At 36.3% G+C, this 22,793-nt stretch overlaps 1 protein-coding gene across 1 annotated transcript; it reads right to left on the reverse strand.

The window, feature by feature from the left end:
* Window positions 1-1,823: 1,823 nt before the first annotated feature.
* On the reverse strand, window positions 1,824-22,014 carry LOC147003676 (vomeronasal type-2 receptor 116-like). Its single transcript, XM_085842290.1, is given in 8 exon segments — window positions 1,824-3,104; window positions 3,106-3,502; window positions 7,581-7,704; window positions 13,430-13,657; window positions 15,172-15,984; window positions 17,729-17,860; window positions 17,863-18,022; window positions 21,785-22,014. Coding segments are annotated over 8 exon segments (2,403 nt in total). The 5' UTR covers window positions 21,982-22,014; the 3' UTR covers window positions 1,824-2,752.
* Window positions 22,015-22,793: the final 779 nt, after the last annotated feature.

The following is a 22,793-nucleotide window of genomic DNA, read 5'->3' on the forward strand; positions in this document are numbered from 1 at the left end:
TTTATATTATTTACATATTATAATTTTATATTTTATATGTTATAATTATATATTTGTATATTTATATTATTTTTATATTAAATATTTATATATAAATATAAGACACACACATATATATATCATATAAGGTAAGGCAGTAAGTTTTTATAAGTTTTTATAAGACACTATTGCCTATGCTAGCAACAATTTATGACAGGACCCTGATATAGCTGTCTCTTGTGAGACTATGCCAGTGCCTGGCTAATCCAGAAGTGGATGCTCAGTGTCATCTATTGTATGGAACACAGGGTCCCCATTGGAGGAGCTAGAGAAAGTACACAAGGAGCTGAAGGGGTCTGCAACCCTATAGGAAAAACAACAATATGAACTAATCAGGACACCCAGAGCTCATGTGTTTAGCTGCATATATAGCAGAAGATGGGCTCCTCCACCATCATTGAGAGGAAAGGCCCTTGATCTTGTGAAGATTATATGCCCCAGTAGAGGGAAATGTCAGGGTCTGGAAGCAGGAGTGGGTGGGTTGGGGAGCAGGGTGGTGAGAGTATATAGGGGATAGTATTTGAAATGTAAATGAAGAAAATATCTAATAAAATAATTAAAAAATTGTCTTAGTCAGGGTTTCTATTCCTGCACAAACATCATGACCAAGAAGCAAGTTGGGGAGGAAAGGGTTTATTCGGCTTACACTTCCATGCTGCTGTTCATCACCAAAGGAAGTCAGGACTGGAACTCAGACAGGTCAGGGAGCAGGAGCTGATGCAGAGGCCATGGAGGGATGTTCTTTACTGGCTTGCCTCCCCTGGCTTGCTCAGCCTACTCTCTTATAGAACCCAAGACTACCAGCCCAGGGATGGTCCCACCCACAAGGGGCCTTTCCCCCTTGATCACTAATTGAGAAAATGCCTTACAGTTGGATCTCATGGAGGCATTTCCTCAACTGAAGCTCCTTTCTCTGTGATAACTCCAGCTGTGTCAAGTTGACACAAAAATAGCCAGTACAAAAATTAAAAAAGAATAAATTCGTGAAGAATTCCATTAAGCCGTAGTTTGAATATCAAATTTTCTTTGCAACAATGCCATCTTCCATGAATTTTCAATGAGTAAAATGTGGATGTTAATGAAGTATGTGTTCCTTAAAGGGACATTGCTAGTGATCATATTTCTATGAAGACTGACTTAGGGAAGTGGTTGTTTTTTGTTAATGCATTTTAGATCCTTTTGGTTTCCCATTATATAATGAGAATTGATAAATGTGAAATATTTAGTGTAGCAGCAAACACTCATTGGTTTTTTTTGAAAATGTCGTTTTCTAGAAAACAGAGTAATTAAAGCATCTGCCTTTCATTCTGTTTTCCAGAATTTTCTGAGTCCAGAAACTCAACCAGAACTGCACACAAAGGGCAATCTCTGAAAAAAAAAAATAGGTTCATGCTAATGACAGTAGTTTTACCTATCCCTTCCATGACTACAATATAAATAACATGTTGACATATCTACAAGATTATTTCATTTCATTTTTAAATTTATTATTACTCAATACTTTTTTACAGTCTAGTAGTTATCCCCGTCCTGGTCTGCCCCCTGACTCTTCCTCATCTAACATCTCCTCCCCCATCTCCAAGATGATATCCCTACATCCCCAACGTCCAGCCCTTCCCAATCCCTGGGGACTTAAGTCTCTCTGGGGTTAGGTGTGTCTCTCCCACTGATTCTATACCAGGCAGTCTTTTTTTTTTTTTTATTACATCTTTTCCTCAATTACATTTCCAATGCTATCCCAAGAGTCCCCCATACCCTCCCCCCTACTTCCCTACCCACCCATTCCAATTTTTTTGGCCCTGGCATTCCCCTGTACTGGGGCATATAAAGTTTGCATGTCCAATGGGCCTCTCTTTCCAGTGATGGCCGACTAGGCCATCTTTTGATACATATGCAGCTAGAGTCAAGAGCTCCGGGGTACTGGTTAGTTCATAATGTTGTTCCACCCATAGGGTTAGACCAGGCAGTCTTATGCTGCATAATTGTTGGGGGCTTCACATCAGCTAGTGTATGATCTCTGGTTAGAGGCTCAGTGTCTGAGAGATCTTGCTTGTCCAGGTTTGTTGAGAATGCTGGTCTTTCTATGGCTCACCCTCCTCCTCAGCTTCTTACAACTATTCCCTATTCATCCACAGAGTCCTTGGGCTTCTGATCATTGTTGTATATAATAGATTTGTATTTGACAGCAGAAAAGGAACATTTCCTCCTTAGACTATTGGTCAATAGCTTGAAGAACAGATGAAAAAAGGCAGTATTTTGTTATGTGTGTGCTCTTACTGGAAATCAGAAAATATGTTCTGATTTCATCTTTGCTGATTATTTAGTTAGTCTGTGTTTCTGATTGATTATTTGATTGGGTAGATGGTATCTATGTGTAACCCTGTCTGTCCTAGACCTCATTTTTCTGCACAAAGTGATGGAATCAACTGCCTTATCAACATTTTTGGAAGTTACCAGAGGGCAATCTCCATGAATGCAAAATGACAAATAAAATTGTAATAATTAGAGAGTTTAGTTCTCTGAGAGGAAATGTAGTAAGTGAATGAGTGCAAGATTTTATGGACACTGTACGGAAGTTCAGTAGATATGATACTTCCTGATATCACTAGAGCAACCAGTGATAGTGATTCTAAAACTAGACACATGCACTATAACCCAATATTTGATGGGTATGTACCAACTTTACATTTGACAGAATTCCTGAAATATTTGTTCAGAAATATGATTTTTCCCTGATCTTTTGGGTAGAATTTCTCTCTGGTCGCATTAAAATGATATAAATCTTGGGTACAAAAATACATCCAAGCATCCCTGCACTGGATGCCAAGATGGAGAAGATCTCCACAGCAACCATGACCTTGCCCTTGGTGCTATGGTAGACAGGGAGGAAGGTGACCCAGACACTGCAGAACACTAGCATGCTGAAGGTCAAGAACTTGGCTTCATTGAATGTGTCAGGCAGATTCTTGGCCAAGAAAGCCACAGAGAAGCTTCCAAGTGCCAGGCAGGCCAAATATCCCAGGATACAGTAGAATGCAGTAACTGAGCCCTTGTTGCACACAATGATGGCCATGGAGAGTGTGTTCATCAATATCAACAAAGGGAGGAGAAACTGCTAGCCAGATTGCACACAAAACACATTGGAGTAGGGAACATATGGGAATGATGTAGTTGGGTGTCCCTGATACCAGGAAGTTTCTCAATCTTCTTCCTGGGTCTGTGACTTTGAAAGCCAGAACCACAGTGACTGTTTTGGCCAGAACTGTGGAAACAGCCACAGTGAATACTATTCCAAATGTGATTTGCTGTAAGACACAGGTGGCTCTGTTTGGAAGGCCAATGAAGAAAAAGGAGCACAGAAAACAGAACATGAGTGACATGAGTAATAGGTAGCTGAGGCTTCGGTTATTGGCCTTCACAATAGGAGTGTCATGGTGCTTCACAAAGACACAAAGTACCACAGCTGTGAATGCAGAGAAACAGAAGGCCATTAAGGCAAGTGCCATCCCCAATGGGTCTTCATAGCTTAGAAAGGTGACACCTTTTTGAATACATTTGTTCTTTTCAGTGTTGGCATATTGGTATTGTGGACAATTCATGCATTGATCCATATCTGATTTCCAAAGGAAAGCTTAGTTAGGTCTGCTTTAGAAATTTTATTATCAAGGTATTTCAAGTAAGGGTAATGAAAGAAGCCTTGCAATGCTGCCTTTGATGCTGAGAATGTAATGTGAAGGATATTGCTGCCAAGCATTGCTTTCCATTCATAATGTTCATAATGATTTAAAGGAAATAAAACCAAGCAATTTTTCTTTGTCTACTTAACTTGATTGTATTATTTATGATGTTATTATAAAGGGGTTTGTGGGGTGTGGGGGGTGAGAGGGGAACCAAGCCCTGAGGACCAGCAAAAAGAATATAAACAGGCAACCTCAGGTAATAGGAAGGTGGGTGGACCCACCAAAATGCACCAGAGACTTGGGAGGTCAGAGACCCTAGATGAAATGTACTACAGTAGATAGAGGGAACGTACAGAGTCCACCTCCAGCGGGAAGACAGGACATCAAGTGAGTGATGGGGTTCCCATCCCATAGTCACATCTCCGACCCATAATTGTTCCTGTCTGAATGCAAGGATGAAATGGAGAGGAGCCTGAGGAAAAGAAGGTCCAATGACAGGCCCAAAGTGGGATCTAGTTCAAGAGGAGGTCCTATGGCTTCACATTTTACTGAGGCTCTGGAGCACTCACAGAAAGGATCTATCATGACTGCCCTCCTAAATACAGTTATTTGCACCCAACCAATGGACAGAAGCAACTAACCCCTGTATTAGGGAAGGCTGAAAGTAGTTGAGGAGTAAGGTGATCTTGCCGGCGGACCAGCAGTCTCAATTAATCTTGACCCCAGAAATCTCTCAAACAATGTACCACCAAACAGACACCATACACCAGCTGATATGGGTCCCTCAATACAGTAAAGGGCTTCTGTGTCTGTGTTCATTCAGAGAAGATGCACCTAACCCTCAAACACTGAAGGTCCCAGGGAGTTTAGAGGTCAGGTGGTGTGGGGCATTGGTCTATGCACATACAAAAAAAAAAGGGGGGGGGCGCTGATTGGCCACTCCTTGCCCTCTCTCTCACTCCTTTGTTCTCTTGCTCTTACTCTCCACTTCCTCTCTCCCTCTTACTATCTCGTTTTTTCTAACCCACCCCCCTTTCTCTCTCCTGCATTGTTTTTTTCCCTCGGCCTTTCTACAATAAATCTCTAAAAGCATAGACAGCCTCTGATCATCAAGGCTGTGCTCACTCTTGCCAGTGTTGGAACCTGTCTTCCCTCTTCCCTCTCTTTCATAGCCGCGGGGCTACAGGGTGTTGCCCCAGGGCCCCCAGATTGGGCTGCCCCTTGTCCATCCCCTGTTGAGTGAGTCAGAGGTTTGGATGCCCACCCAGAGCTCAATGGAAAGTGTCTGGCTGCCCTCCCATGTCTGCCTGTCCAGGGCATAAGTGGAACTCTAGCGGGACATGGGTCCTCACTCCCCCCTCTTTTCCCAGGCCCCCTTTTAGTTCCTATAAGGTGGTGTGGGGGATGGGGGTTCAATATGAAGACAGGTTGGGTTGGGAGAAGGTGTGGGATGTGGAGTATTCAGTCGGTGTATGGGGGGATGGGGAATGGAATACGAAAGGTAAAAAATAAATAAAAAATAAAGTTATCAGAAAGCAAAGATTTCCTAAGCCATTTTTTTTGGTCCTATGTTAACATCAAGTAGATTATTTAATTCAGAGAAGATACATTCATAAACTACAACGTGGTTGGGTATATTTTATAAATACAAAACCCTATACTCACTGTTTTCTGAGATCACTGACTATTTTATGAATTCATTCCCTATGACACATTGAGACTCTGACTTCTACTGGGAAAAGATGTATAATAACTACTGGAGAATTTACTAGTTTAAACTTGTTGACACAGAAACAACACAAAATTGAACAGGTAGGCTGTATGTATATGTACATACTTATATGTGTGAGTTCATGTGAAGGTAGATATTGCATTATTGTATTTAAGTGATTCCTGTCATAAGTCATAGGAAGAAGGTGGAATATGAGAAGAAATATAATGTTTATGTTTGAATAGTAGAAAATATTAATGAAATAAGCCCTAAGATGTTTCCTCACCTGGCAATAATTAATCAAAAGTTCTGGTTATTGTTCATGAGGTGCACTAATTTTAGCACTGAAGGAAAAATATCTCTGTAGATACTTTGTACTAAAAGATCCTTCACCTTGATTCCTTCTTCATATGGAAAGCTGAGCACTTTAATCCTTGCCTCACCGCCATTCTTATGAGAATCAAGGATGAAATCAGTGTTGAGAAACAGAATGAGCAAAATAACACAGGAACCCTCTGGAAAGGGTGGTAACCCAGATAGTTTGTGATGGTAACCCAGCAATTATACTCCATTCTAAAATTGTAATCCCCAACATGGTAACAACATGAACAGTGATTGTAATTGCACTTAATTTCCAAGTCATTTCAGAGAATGTTGATGTGCTTCCTTGGTTTTCAGAATTCTTATCTACAACAATGCATTTGTGGACAGATATTATTTGATAAGTTGTCTAAGAGCATAAGAGGTTGGATTAGGTATAAATAGAATGTGTTGTTCTACCAGACAATCTGAGTTCAGATCCCAGTACCCATGACAGATATCTCACAAGTAAATATAAATTTAATGACAGCAGTATTATTTGATCATATGTGCACCTGTATATGTGTTATCCACTCCACACACATAAGCAATTAATGCAATAAAATATTTTATGGAATATTTGTATTTAATTTTGATGTACGTATTAATTTCTTTTATGTCTAAAACAATTTCGTATACTTTAAATTTCTTTTCAAGCACAGTATATGTTAAAATGTATGACTTCAAAACACAACTTAGTAGATTGCTTGGTTTTACTCCATGCATCATGGGAATAAACTCAAACTGTAAGCCTTAGCAACAAATGATTTAACTGTTTAAGTGTCTCACAGGCATATTATGTCTTTAAAGAATTTTAATTCATTATGTAGAAGGAAAGGCAAAATATTTGAAAAGGTAACCATAAACTTATTGCATTTTGCCAACCCTAAAAAATTATCTTAACAATGGGTGTAGTATGTAATATACTGAATATGAGTCTCATGGTATATTCCAATTCATAGCTCAACTCTTTTTTTTTTTTTAAGATTTATTTATTTATTATATGTAAGTACACTGTAGCTGTCTTCAGACACTCCAGAAGAGGGCGCCAGATCTCGTTACAGATGGTTGTGAGCCACCATGTGGTTGCTGGGATTTGAACTCTGGACCTTCGGAAGAGCAGTCGGGTGCTCTTACCCACTGAGCCATCTCACCAGCCCCCCCCCCCATAGGTCAACTCTTATCCCCTACATCCTGGATTCTTACTACATCTGGTTTTGAACATGGCCCTCTTAATATCGCATACTTAGCATTTTTCATAAATTTGCAAATACTTTTGTCTTCTATATTAATCTTACAGAGAACATGGACTTAGCACCTAGTAGTCTCATGATCTAATACTGTAGAATAAATATAATATTCAGTTCTTCATGGGCTCATATATGTACATGGTGTGCATAATCATATTTAGGATAGATAGGTTCATGAAATATGATCAAATCAATACTAACAAAATTCGTGACTAAAATTCAAATGTACATGTAGTTTTATAATAGATTATCTGTTTGGAAAATCTTGTGCAGAATTCCTGCAAATTGCAGTTATATTTTATAAAGTATTTTCTTTGTGAAATATAATCTACCATGAATTTTCAATGAGTCAATATGTGGATCAAGGCACCAGGCATGTTTGTTTGCAAGATTTTGTTAAGGATTTTTGTATCTACAAGTAGTAAATTTGATAAGTAGTATACTTTATGTCTGCAGTTGCCTTTTAGCTGACTTCATTATTCCAGGGTGATGCAAGAGAAATACGTATCTTCAGGATTTATCAGAGTAGCAAACACTCACTTGTCTCATTAGAAATTTCATTTTCAGGGCAGGGTCTGCAATCAAAACAGCAGACTGCCATTCTCTCCTTCCATAATCTTCTGAATCCAGGACTACAATCTGCACTGCACACAGAGGATGGCATCTGAGAAAAATTAGACACATATTGATAATGAGTTTAGAAGGTTCTTTTATGTTTTAGATTAGCACTTTAAGATTTCAATAAGCTCATTTTATTCACACAATCTGATTGACATTTATTTGTTTGTTTGTTTGTGTGTTTTGAGGCAGGGTTTCTCTGTGTAGCCCTGGCTTTCCTGGAACTCACTTTGTAGACCCCGCTGGCCTCAAACACAGAAATCCACCTGCCTCTGCCTCCCAAGCGCTGGGATTAAAGGTGTGTGTCACTACTACCAGCCCCCTGATTGACATTTTACAATGTCCATTATTTAATGGCCAGAAATGAATATTGGTAATGCATTGAAGAAATGTTGCATAGTATCTGAGTGTCTAGTAATTTAGGAAAAAGAGCTGATATTGAGCTGTATGTGAAAACTACAACCTGATGTTTTTTAGTTAATTATTTTCAACTTGGTACTAACTGCTATGCACAGAGGAAACTTAACTGAAATATTCTCTCAGCCAACACTAGCCTGTCCTCATATCTTTGAAGCATTTTCTTCTGTGGTAATTGATATAAGAATGCCCATCTTACTGTAGGCAGTTGAGCCAGTAAGTAGTGTTCTTTTAAGATCTCTTGAAAAAAAAAAAAAACAGCCTAAAGTAATGATGGCAGTTTTTTCCATTAATGGGAGAATCAGAAAAATGTTTTGGGAAACTGATATTAAAAGATTTTGGCTTGCCTTATCATAAAGAAAAAAATCTATTCTTTAGTTCCTATTTCCTGATATCCACACTCGTCTTTTGATAACTAGAAGGTATATGTCAAATCACACCTTCCTCCTCCCTTTCTTATTATCAAAGTTTAATTAAAGCATCAGAGAGGCAAGTGAGTATTTGAAGAAATTTGAAATAGGAAAAATATGTCCTTCAGTCACAGATAACAAATATGACCTCAAATAAATCACTGTTGCAAAGCATGAGAAAATGTATATTAAAAATAGTGGAGTATGCAGACACTGGTTTAATATGGTTGGGGATGATAAATTATACTGAAACGACCTTGAACATGGAGTAATCCATAATGTCAAAATGCTCTACAGTGGCTTCAAATATTGTAAAAAGCTGGATAATTATTATATTGTTTAAAGTTAATTAAAGATTTGAAGAATTCTTTCTATATTTTTGATATTGTTGAAAACGGTCTTACACTTTCCCATCACAGATCAGAGTATATTTCTCCTGCCCATCATTTATTTTCTTTCTCTCTCTCTCTCTCTCTCTCTCTCTCTCTCTCTCTCTCTCTCTCTCTCTCTCTCTTCCTTCCTTCCTTCTTTCCTTCCTTTCTTTCTTTCCTTCCTTCCTTTCCTTCTTTCTTCTTTTTAAATTTTTTTTTTTTTTTTTTTTTTTTGGTTTTTCGAGACAGGGTTTCTCTGTGTAGCCCTGGCTGTCCTGGCACTCACTTTGTAGACCAGGCTGACCTCGAACTCAGAAATCCGCCTGCCTCTGCCTCCCGAGTGTTAAATTTTTTTTATTTGTTTTTTCGAGACAGGGTTTCTCCGGTATAGCCCTGGCTATCCTGGAACTCACTTTGTAGACCAGGCTGGCCTCGAAATCAGAAAGCTGCTTGCCTCTGCCTCCCAAGTGCTGGGATTATAGGCACATGCCACCACGCCTGGCTCCCATCATTTTCTTTAACTGTATATTAGCCCTTTGTTATATTTGAAGACTATTTTGAGTTAGGGTATGGAAAGTCTGCATACTTTTGCACTTTATGATAATTTATTTTAAGGTAGTGTCTCCATATCACACATGACTGTTTTGGACTCACAATATAGGGTATACTGGGACAAAACAGACAGAGATTTTCAGGTTTTGTCTCTAAAGTGCTTGGATGAAAACATAAATCACAAAAACAACCTGACATTATTTCTGACTTTCATAGATAAAATTTCCTCTGCATGTATTATAGTATTGTAAATACTTTTGTGAAAGAAAATGTCCTAATATAAATATAGGTTCCTTCTGTTCTATCACTATTTTTGTTTCTTTATCTATGAATTAATGCTGGAGTTGACTAAGAGCCATTTCTGAAGGTTTTTTGGAAAATAATGTAATTCTATATTTTGTCGTGTATTGCATTTAATGGAACTGCATATATTGAAGTATGCTTGCATCCCTGAAATAAATTCTCCCTTAGAGGAAGAAAACAGGGGGAGGGGAAAAATAGGACAAGAATCAGGTATGGTAGAATATGGAAGATGTGTACAGAGCTCAGGATATTGAACAGAGGTGTATAACAATCAGGGATGGGGTTCTTTGGGTATCAAAGAGGAAGTCCCAGATGTCAGGAAATCAAGAGCATCCCAGGAACCCACAGGGATGACATTAGCCTAAATATCCCAGAATCAGGAAGAAGAGTCTGTTGATATCATATCCAGAGGCTAGGCATGGTCCCCCAGTTGAGGAATAAGGCCACCCACACATCTACAAAATTTAACCCAGAATTGTTCCTGTCTAATGGAAATAATGGGGCAAAGAGTAGAGCAGAGACAAAAGGAAAGGACACACAGAGACTACCCCACCTGGAGATCCATCCCAAATGCAGTCACCACACCCAGACACTATTGTGGATGGCAAGAAGTGTTTACAAACAGTAAATACAGCTATCTGATACAGCTATCTCCTGAGAGGTTCTGCCAGATCCTGACCAATACAGATATGGATGCTCACAGTCAAGCATTGAACTGAGTACAAGGACCCCAATGGAGGTGTTAGGGGAAGGACTGAAGGAGTTAAAGTTTCCTATCTGTCATCAATGGGAGGGGAGTCCTTTGGTTCTGTGAAGGCTTGATGCTCCAGTGTAGAAGAATGCTTAGGTGTTGAGGAAGGAGTGGGTAGGTGGGTGGGAGAGCACCCTCATAGAAGAAGAGTAAGGGGGGATTGTGTAGTGGGTTTGCTGAAGGGAAACAGTGTAAAGGAGTAACATGTGAAATGTAAATAAATGAAATCTCCAATTTAAAAAATTGAAAAAAAAAGCCACAAATAGCAAAATCACAATGAAAATGGGAGTGTAATTCATGGGTAGCTTCTAGCCTAACACATACTAGGTTCGATCTTCAACTCTAAGAATGTAATAAACAACAGTAAAATAAGAGCAGTTTTTTTTTTGTTTTGTTTTGTTAAGGCTTTATATGTCTTACTTTGATTAAGCCAAAGGCAGATGGGCAGTGGCGGTACACACCTTTAATCACAGCACTTGGGATGCAGAGGCAGGCAGATTTCTGATTTTGAGGCCATCATGGTCTACAGAATTAGTTCCATGACAGCCTGATAATAAAACTAGTTTTTGTTTTGTTTTTATTTTTTTTGTTTTTGATTTTTTTTTTTTGGCTTTAGTCTCTTTTATACCAGTTGAATGTTAGGTATATGATTGAAAATTTTTCCCATGAAAGCCCTACTACATATCAGACCCTATTGAAGGCACAAAGGTAAAAAATAATAAAGTTATATATATATATATGTATATATATATATTATATAAACTTGCTCTTTACTTACTGTTTCTTCATATAAAATATCAAAGTATACTGCGATAAATGATACTTATATTTTCATGCAGTGTGCTACATAGATACATATGAGGGGTATCTAACATTTATTGTCATGTAGTGCTTCCTAAATATTTTATAAATAGCACAGCTCCAAAAATAACAATTTTCAGAGTGAAAGATAAAGAGTTGACAAAAATCCAAAGTAGAAATAGAATGAGCAAGCCAGGATTATCAGCAGTTGTGGAGGTGTATTAACTCTGATTAGTTTGCAAGCAAAACTGAGAATTGCTCTCATCCCACAAACCTCAAGAAATCCTGTCTACAATAGATGGAATAGTCAAGTGGAAGCAATGAGTTGGTCTCATTTGGGCTCAAATATCAATGTGATTGTATTTTCACACTTTTGCTCCCAAGTCCTGAGTACATTCAGTTCATATAAGATTAATTTTCAGGTAGGGGAACAGGGCATTTGTGAGTCACAAAAATTCTTCTACTATCCCTTTTATTTGGTAATTATGTTATGGTTAATCAATGATAAAAGAAGATACCAACAGTGTTTGACTACCAGATTCTTGTATTTTGGCTGGCTTTGAAAAGGACAGTGTATTTCAGGGTGTTTGTGTAGATTTCCCATTGACATATAACATCACTTTGTCCAAGGAATTCCTTTTGTAGTTTGACATTAATAGTTTATAGGCGCTTCTTCTTATGTTTGTTCACATGCAAATGTGGAATAAATGATTTGTATTAGTAGTTCCAGATGTTCTGATTATAGAATTGACAGTTTGAATTATATTTTCAAAAATAAAGTATTCTTAGTCCGAAACTGGGAATAACTGTCACTCAATTGTCTATCACTAACTCATGCTTCACTCAGTACTATTCATATGAGGTATGAAGTAGGATTTCGTGGTCTTTTCACCTATCTCAATTTCATATGTCTAGTTACTATAATGTGTTATGAAAATTTTGTTCTATTATGATGGCTTAGCTTTGTTTAATCCTGTTTTATTTTATTATTTTCCCATAGAATCCTGTCATTTTCTAATGAGTGACATAAAGTGGATCTGATGAAAAAGGAAGGATATAGGAATATTAACTATGATATATTTGCCAGTAGAACTGACAATTGTTCACATCCCAATAGAAGGAATGGGAACTGTAATTAGAATATATTATGTGAGAATAACAAGTTATTTTCAATAAATAAAACAATCAAAATTAAAAAAAAATCTCCCTGTTCTCAGAGAATGATCTTTCTGTTGTATGTTTTGTTCTTTTGGTAGGTGTTTTTGTCAAGAATTTTTCCACATATATCCATCAAATATATTGTTCTTGAATGACATTTTTCCCTCTTATTAAACATTATTCTGTTTTCCTCCATTTTTTTAATAAAGAAAAGTTCTCCTCTTGTATATGAATGTGTCTTTCTACCCTCTGCAGGCAACTTAGGAATGTCTTAAAAAAATAAACCAGTTTGTTGTTTTTGATTTCATTTATAGAATGTTAACAAAAGACTTCAATTATAACTGAAAATTATTCGTTGCTTTTGTCTGGTTGCTGTTATTGCTGTACTTGAGGTGTGTTAATAGCATTTATTTTTTCTGTTGTTCTAGTGCTGTCTATAGGTTCTCCTTCTGGTCATCTTATGTAAAGGAGTGAATGGATTCTTCAAATTTACTAAAAAGTCTTGTTTCTATGAATATGATTTTCTGTAATTGTGTTCATTAGTGAATGTGGTGAATGTCCTTTTATTATATGGTAAACATTTTTGGATATAATGACAAGGGTTAGCAACTATGACTATTGGTGTTTCATAACTGTAACATTAGCCTCTTTCATATCAATACCTGTTCCAGAAGTTTAAGGTAAGGGAGGAGATTGCTGTTTCATTAGAGCAATTATGTGAAGAAAATTTTGTTTACTTTAAAGGAAAGAATATCTAACAGTGGTGAAGAACAGTTTTTTTTTAATTTTTTAAATTTCAAATATGGTTCTGATTTGACAAAGGTATATTTTATGCATGTTTGAAATCTTCAAATAATTGGTAAAAATGTGAAAAATGAAAAAAAGAAATATTATACTAGAATTTCGTTCCTTATGTGACTAAATTTTTCATTTCAATATGTTGCCGTGTATTCAGCTGACACTGTTTACTGCTCTGTATTATAAACCAGTAAGCTAGCACACACTTACCTTTCTTCTTCCTGTGGCCAACTCAATCATGTCTATGTAAAAGTGAAAGTGTCGACCATGTGGTAAATATGGGCTGAACTTTCCTAACTTCATCTTCATCCCAAGGTGTTGTGACAGATTCCCAAAGTGAATAATGTCATATTCATCCTGCATTATTACTCTTTCCTTCATAAACACTTTGTCCCCAAGAGGATTAGTGAAGTAGGTCCTTCTTAGAAAGGAGTTTACCTAAAATACAAGCATTGCACTATAATGTATATATCATTCCTTCAAGTCATAAAATTCATTCTGATTTCATAGCAAAGGCACACGTATTTAAAGAAAGACAGAAAGAGAAGAATTACAACAAATGCAATTGCATAAATGAAATTTTCACAATATTACAAGAATTTCAGTTTTCTCAGCAAAGAATACCAAACACAGAGAAAAATGTGATTCCAAACACAGGTATGCAACACACACACACACACACACACACACACACACACACACACACACACACCAAACACACACGTACAAACACATAAATATACACACATACACTGAGAGAGGCTCACATCCTTTCTAAGTCACACATATAGTACAGCTATACATTTATTTACAAACAAATATAAGTACATGTTGACACACATGTGTAAATATTCAGGCACATAAATGACAATCATATCCACTCAAATAAAAACACAGATATGAAATCAAACAAAATAATGCACTGGCACACATACAACCACACACACAGACATACAGACACACACACACACACACACACACACACACACACACTCATATATATATATATATATATATATATATATATATATAGAGAGAGAGAGAGAGAGAGAGAGAGATAGAGAGAGAGACTGACAGCAAAACATGGGGAGAGGTATAAATATTTAAGGACCAGCCATGAACAATATTGACACACAGAGATTTTTATACTCACACCTAAAGACAAAAAGGAAGGCAAAGGCCTTGCCAATTACAAAGAAATAGGAAGACACATACTTAGTAAAGCAGGTACAAATCCGTATAAGTACTTATAAACACTTACAAAATACATACATTGTACACAATGAAACCTACTCTGAAAAAACCCCAAAGAAACATACACACATATATAAACAAACACTTAAAGAAATTCCTACATAGAAAAAATTGTTGCTCACTTCCACTTTCATACAGAGAGATAAACATATATGTTGAAAGTAACACAAATATAAACACAGATACACAGAAAGAGTAGAAAATATCCAATTACTCAGTGAGAAGCATACATTTACACATATAAACACATTTCTACAGACAGAAAAGAATGCCAACACTATTTCTTGTTTAGTTACTCTCAGAAAACCAGGAATGTTCTCCAGAGCCTACACTCTTGGCAGAATCACTGGATTACACTAATGAAAATAATTCCTCCAAATGATTTCCATATAATTGACAAATATGAATAAAACTCATCTTCTAATCATGGAGAAAATTAATGAGGAAAGACTGTTTATTTCCAATATTGGAAGGGGCATGCTAAGAGATATTTGGGTGCTCTGTATAGAACCACACATTTTCATTGCTAATCTGTGAATTCTTTTTCCAATCACATTCATAACAATCTATAGATTTGCTTTTGTTAAGGTAAAATGTTTGGAAAAATATTTCTTATTTCTTTAAGTCTGGGCATCTGAAAGACTAAACAACTATGCAATTGAAGCCACCAAACCTCAGCCAATAGAAGAAACTTTTACCTTCAAGCAGTGAGAACTGGCTCCTTTCCCATTATCTATTGCATGATTATCAGCCTGTTGCAGATTCATCTCGTGGAGGGCATGGGCTATGGCATGCACAGCATTGTATATGTTATGACTATTCTCACTAAAGGTCATGTCAAACTTCTGTTCCATTAGCCAATCAAATGAGGCTTCAGATGAATTGTTCTTCAGTATTTTACAGTTAGATGCTGAGTCTTCATAGTTAAAATATTTCCACTCTGGCATTACTAGATATAAGTCTGTGTTTCTGAGATGGAACCATGTCTGTACAAAATTTTTAAAGCCAGAAATCTCACCATGGTGTGGTAGAAAAGTAAGTGATCCATAGAATGTGCCATGACTTATGTCTGTCTTACTGGTAGGGAAATTCCATTGTATTGTGGTGATCCATATTCTCTGTAAAATGGGAGGTTGCCACATTCTGAAGATCAAATTAATTAAATTGTATGTTTCTCCATAAATGATAATAACATTTGTGGATGACATCGAAATTTGGTTGTAGTACATTTCAGTTTTTTGTGTAAATGAAACTTCATTAACAGAGATCATTTTCACAAAGGCAAAGCAAATTTCCTTGTTTTCACTCTCTTTCTTCAACTCTAAAAGAAATTGGTTTCCTTGATCGTCATCTGGAATGACAAGGCCAATCCAGTTCCAGCTAAAGTAAAGTATGAAGGAGACCATTGACAATGCTAGAGATGTGTCCTTTGGGGCCATCTGAGAGAGATAGGGATATTGTTCATCATCACTGAAGATAGAATGGAAAGGTCCATAGGTAAGCTGAAGGAGCTACAAAACAGAGAGCAGCATGAGGTGTGGTGCATGTGAAAACACTTGTAATCATATTTACCTGCAAACAGTTGATTACCTGTGACTTTTTCTCTCATCTCTGATTCAAATTAGCAAACGTGGAAGCCTGGCACATCTACTTCTAATGGGAACAGCAAGCTTAGCTGTTTGACAAAGATGTAACAAATGTATTCACATGTTATAATGACTGCCTTTCTGTTTTTCAGTTTTAGTCTTGATATCTGTGTTTCAAATGTTTGAAGGAATTTTTATACTTTTACAATTTGGGGATATTTGATTAATATTTTTAAAAAAGGCTTTTATGCCATAATCCATAAATACTTCTAAGATTGAAGAGGAAAGTCCTGTACATAATACTGATATAGCATTTGGAAGAGATATTCTTATATTGCCCTACTTGACAGTAATATTGTACACTAGAGGTTGTGACTCATATAAAACTGCCAGAGATGTCCTTTTTAGGTTTTGTTCCGAGTTAGTCTGGTGATGTCTGCCTCTGTGCCTCTTCAGGAAACAGAGAATAAGATCAAAGTACTTGTAAAAATATAAACTAGATTTTGCAGCCTAAATGTGTTAGCAGCAAATTGGATTAGAAAAACTCTTTTAACTATATACCCAGGTAATTCTGGTGCAAAATAATTGGGATTCATAAGTTGTATATCTTGAGGAAAATATATAGAAATGAAGTTAGATTGAATGGTATTTTGTCCTCCTTAAAAAGTGATTATAATGTTTTAAAAATCTTCATGTGGAAAAATATGGAAGAATGAGCTATTGGAACCCCATAATTCCTCCTTCTTAGAAAAGTTCCCTTGTGAAGTACTAATCTTGTATCTTACGATGTGGAAGCAAAAGGAAAAAAAAGGAAGATAAAACATAGCAATACATTATACAGAGTATATAATAATATTATATATGGATAATAATATAATAATTTAAATTAATTACATTAATAATATCATCATATTATTAAAGAAAATGACTTATTACAGGTATAGCACTATGGGTGTGAAATTTTTGCCAGGGATGTAATGTCAATTATATTCTGACTTTTAATAGTTGGTCATATACTCACAGCTAGTCAAATGACTAACTCCACAGACTGGATTGGAGCTTTTTATCCTTTCTAGTACCACTGAAATGTCATGAGTTGCCAGATTAAGAATGGTATCTCATGCCTTTACAAAAATAAAAATACTCCAGATAGTTAAAAGTTGGGTTATAGAGAAAATGTTGGTAAAATTTACTTCTGTTCCATCACAGTTTTTCTCTGATGACTAAACTTATAACACCACCATAATTCTATTATTTCATAGTTTACCAATGATAATTTAATCTTATAACCAAGATGAAGATAACACCTATCTGGGGACCGAAATAACATGCTCTATATTTTGGAACAGAATGAACAAATCTCTGCTTGCTGAGAATGGTGAAAATAATGAAACACTCTGACTGACAGTCAGTCAAGGCTGTAAGATTCTCTCTTCCACCATGCCAGACTCAATTCTCTATGGCCTTTCTATTCTGTCTTGCTGGTATCTTTCTACTTCTGGTGTTAGCCCTTAGCAGAAGGCCTAACATGTTTCTGAATAGTAAGTATCCTGGAACTACCTAGATAGACATAAGCATAAGTTCAACCACACCCATTAACTTTCTTAATAGCTATCAAAGTACCCCAAAGAGACATGATGTTAAGAATTCCTGGCCGATGATAACTCACACGTGGAGATAAGAAGCTGTCCAGGTAATTCCAGAAACTTAAAGATACCTCCCAATTGGGTCCTGAAAGCAGAAAGGAACACATAGTCTCTTCATTACAGAAATAATTAGGGATAGGGCTGTCTTTTTTTTTTTATGAAATAAATATGGTGTAGGTGTAAAAGTTTTTCCATCACAATGGCCCAAAGTGTATCTTATAATCAAAGACATATTTGGTAAAAGATCAGGATTTCTGTTGATTTCATCCATTGCAAACACCAATGCCAAAGCATATTTGTGGTTTCTAGTTGTTTTTCTGTAAAAGAGTACAGTGTTTATTATGGACAGATGATCATACATGCACATTTGTACTCAATAGAAGCACTACGCTATACTGGAAGTTTCTGAATCTGACATCTACAGATGGGAACAAATGGCTTTTGTTATAAGATTGGATTGACAGATGGACCTGGAAAATAGAAAGCACTTCAAAAGTTCATGAAGGTGTTGGTCCCATAAATAAGAGATGGTATTGACTTCATCCACAGAGATAATTTCCATTTTTGTTTTTGAGCGCTTGATCAGAAGGTAAAGAGAAAACCACAGATATTGACAAAACAGTAATTCTGATCATGTCTTCATTTTGAAATTATTGAGCAATAAATAAATTTGTTATTAGAGCCACTGAGTTCATGATATTTTCTTGTGAAATTAACTGAATTGTTTAAGGAAATGAAACCATATCCAGGAGTGGTGTCACACGCCTTTAATCCCAGCACTTGGGATGCAGAGGCAGGTGGATTTCTGAGTTTGAGGTCAGCCTGGTTTACAAAGTGAGTTCCCGGACAGCCAGAGCTATACAGAGAAACCCTGTCTCAAAAAAAGAAAGAAAGAAAGAAAGAAAGAAAGAAAGAAAGAAAGAAAGAAAGAAAGAAAGAAAGAAAGAAAGAAAGAAAGAAGCCTTATTTATAATATCCAGAAGCTGGAAAGAACCCAGATGCCCCTCAACAGAGGAATGGATACAGAAAATGTGGTACATTTACACAATGGAGTACTACTCAGCTATTAAAAGGAATGAATTTATGAAATTCTTAGGCAAATGGATGGACCTGGAGTGCATCATCCTGAGTGAGGCAACACAATCACAAAGGAACTCACACAATATGTATTCACTGATAAGTGGATATTAGCCCAAAACTTAGGATACCCAAGATATAAGATACAATTTGTTAAACGCATGAAACTCAAGAAGAACGAAGACCAAAGTGTGGACACTGTGCCCCTTCTTAGAATTGGGAACCAAACGCCCATGGAAAGAGTTACAGATATAAAGTTTGGAGCTGTGGCTAAAGGATGGACCATCTAAAGACTGCCATATCCAGGGATTCATCCCATAATCAGCTTCCAAAAGCTGACACCATTGCATACACTAGCAAGATTTTGCTGAAAGGATCCAGATGTAGCTGTCTCTTGTGAGACTATGCCGGGGCCTAGCAAACACAGAAGTGGATGCTCGCAGTCAGCTATTGGATGGATCACAGGGCCCCCAATGGAGGAGCTAGAGAAAGTAACCAAGGAGCTAAAGGGATCTGCAACCCTATAGGTGGAACAACATTATGAATTAACCAGTGCCCCAGAGCTCTTGTCTCTAGCTGCATATGTATCAAAAGATGGCCTAGTCGGCCATCACTGGAAAGAGAGGCCCATTGGACTTGCAAACTTTATATGCCCCAGTACAGGGAATGCCAGGGCCAAAAAGTGGGAGTGGGTGGTAATGGAGTGGGGGGAGTGTATTGGAGACTTTTTGGATAGCATTGGAAATATAAATGAGGAAAATACCTAATTAAAAAAATTAATTCTAAAAAAAAGAAAAGAAAAGAAAACAAAGAAAGAAAGAAAACCATGATTTATCAATGAATAATTGTCTCTCTCTCTAGCAATATTTGATTCCTGTACTCATAATCACTTACAATTAGTGGCCAAAATTCTTGACACATCCCTTCATATCTATCCTCATGCTGTTATTTTTTCAATCTTTTATTGAAATAAAATATTTTCTAAAGATTTATTTGTAAGTAAATTCAAATATCAAACACGAATTTGGTAATTGATACATGTCAATATTTAAGTCTGTATGAATTTGAGCAAGGAGTATTTAGGTTATAAGATTGCAATACGTCCAAATGTTTTATAAGATACTTTCCTGTAGACTCTCCTCAGTTCAAATGCACAGGTGTGCAGCAGTGGCAGGTGTTTAGTTCAGAGATTAAGGGCTTGTCCCACCACTGATGTATCATTCTCCTACTTCCTATTTACAAAGGAATGTGATATATATTCACTCTGAGTATTTTATTCATTATACATTAATTTCTAGGAAACATCTTTGACAACCTTTGTCATTACACTAAAACAGTACTAGAATCCTACTGAGAACTCAGAAAATAAGGAAATATCTGTGATATTTGTATATGGTTATAATATGGAAGAGATTTTTTTGTGTGTAAATTTATGGAATATATTCATTGTTTTTATTTTAAATCAAGGTGGACCACTAGACCATGGGAATGGAATAATACCATATTGGTTTTGTTTATGTTTTCAAAAAGAATAATATCTCCTGTTTTATCCTTGTTATTTCATATAATTTCATCAATAAACTCTATATGTACACCTGCATATTTAATGATTAGAATGAAGTAAATATAATCAGTCTTTCACTAAAAATTATACAACTATTGTGTTTTCATTCTATACCCTATAAAATAGGTCATTTTAGAATATTATTTATTACCACACACACATACAAATTTCTATTAAAGTTTTACTAATATACAAAATAAATTTGAGAGTAGACGTTGTACAATGCTCAAACTACTACCTATAACTGAAATTTAGGAAACATCAGTTACTTAAGATGTCTGTGTAGTCTAGTAGTCTAATGGGCTGTGCTTTAAAATAATGATCAGCAATCCACAAAACTGGTATTGATACCATGTTGGTAACATGTGCACTAGTATTTACTAAAGTAATTTAAATAAGTCCCAAAAGATTTAGATATTTTAAAAGGGTCAGAGATTAACCAACTCATACATGAATGGAGAAGACATTTTTCTTAAATAATGACCAAAAAAAAAAAACTAATAGAAAGCTCCTGTATCACTGTCCTCAAACGTTCCAATTATCCCACAATACAATTGTCACCCATGCCAGTGATAAGGGACATAATCAGTCACCACTGTTATTGATAGCCTGCCTATTCAAAGAATGTAATCATGTCATTGGATTCCATATGTTCCAAATATGGTTTACTCTAAAGAGAGAGTGCCCAGTTGAACTTTGCAAAACATAAAAGCCAGTGATTGTATATACATAGTGTGAAGTACGAAGCCACAGTGCTTTTGGATTTTATCTTTTCAAACACTTCGAAGTCTTGACCCCTAATGAGCTAAATATTCCTTGCTCATATACATACAAAAATACCCATCCAGGCATTCATATGAAGTAGGAATTTCTGAGTGTAAGTTTCTTCTCTTTCCAAACCTGATGAAGGTTTAGAAGTCAATAAGTGACTACATGCAATGAATGTGAGACAGTAAGTTTGTATGTATGTAAAGTTTTTGACAACTATATGTGCCATGAATATTACGGGAACCAGAATATGCTCTAGGAGCAACACACTTATGGAAGGACTGTCAGCAGAATTTATGACCATTTATTTACATGTACTTGGGATAAAACATAATGAAATATTACAGGATCAATTTCAATAAGTCATCTCTGTCTAGAGTGCAATATAAACTGTCTAAAGGCAGGCTTTATGTTAAAGATCAATGTAGATATTCCTTTATTCCTAAGCTTCCAACCTTAAATCAGAAGCCACCTGGAAGAAAACCAAAACCTCCACTGGATTAATTAAATGGAGAACATAGTATTAAATCTGTAAAGGAATTAAGGTTGTTTCTTGGAGTTCAGACTTAGCACCAGGACAAAAGACTCAAGAATTTGCCTAATCTTCATCCTCAGAGCACTCTAGAAATATTTATGTTCTCATTTCAATTTAAAATACAGATTTACTTACAGAACATTAAGAGAATTGTTGAAATAATCTTTTTCAATGGGTGTCTGAACTGCTGCCAGGATGAAACTACAAGTTAATCCCACAGGTTCATCATTTATTTCATCCAAATTTATTCTCCAAAAGCACCTGGGATCAATGAAATTGGCCATGAGATGTGTAATATTAAGGAGGAAGAAGACCCCCATGAAAATGAACATATTTTTCCTGCCTTAAACCTGGGCAGTGTGGATTGTGATGTGCCATGCATATCAGCACATCAGATTTCTACCAGCTTTTATTTTTTTAGGCAAAGGAGATGTTTATTGCATATTCATGATTCATTTTATTTTTAGGTTTCTCCTGAGCCCTGGAAGAAACTTAAATACTTTCTTCCCTGGGGCTCTGCAACTGGTGTCCACAGCCCGTGGAATGAACACGTGTAGGTAAATACTTAGGAGGATAATTCATTCTCAGTCTCCATGATATCATTCATGTTTGTGAATCTGTGGAAGGAAGCCCCTGTGTTCAAATTTGGTCCTTGGAAAGTTTCAACAATCTGATTATGTGACCACAGTTAGAAATGATGTCAGTGGATTGAATCAGATTCATAGTGACACATACAGTACTAGCAAATCTGGAGCTACTGAGGACATAGGGGACACTGTATTACACAGTCCAAGTCATGCAGATGCAGTCTCATGTTTACAGTCACTGAGATCCATAGACCATGTAGAGTGTGGACTATGTCACAGAAGTGGTAGATAAGAATATCTAAACAAGACCTGTGCTTCCATTATCTTGAGAATCTATAAACAGATAAATTCCCAAGTATAGGTAATCCAGCTCTATCTGAAATCATACATTCTTCACATATCCACAGTTAATTAACATGGTAAAGATTGAGTTTTAAAGGCTCAGCAAGACCCGGAAAATATGCCATGCTTTGTTCTTTATTTCCAATAAAACAAAAAGTCACCCTACCTTCCAAAAATTAATTAGTAATGAAAAAATCATGTTAATATTTGAATTC

This window comes from Mus caroli, unplaced genomic scaffold (genome assembly GCF_978045245.1).
Source record: "Mus caroli unplaced genomic scaffold, Mus_caroli_1 scaffold_8, whole genome shotgun sequence".
NCBI classification, from domain to species: Eukaryota; Metazoa; Chordata; class Mammalia; order Rodentia; family Muridae; genus Mus; species Mus caroli.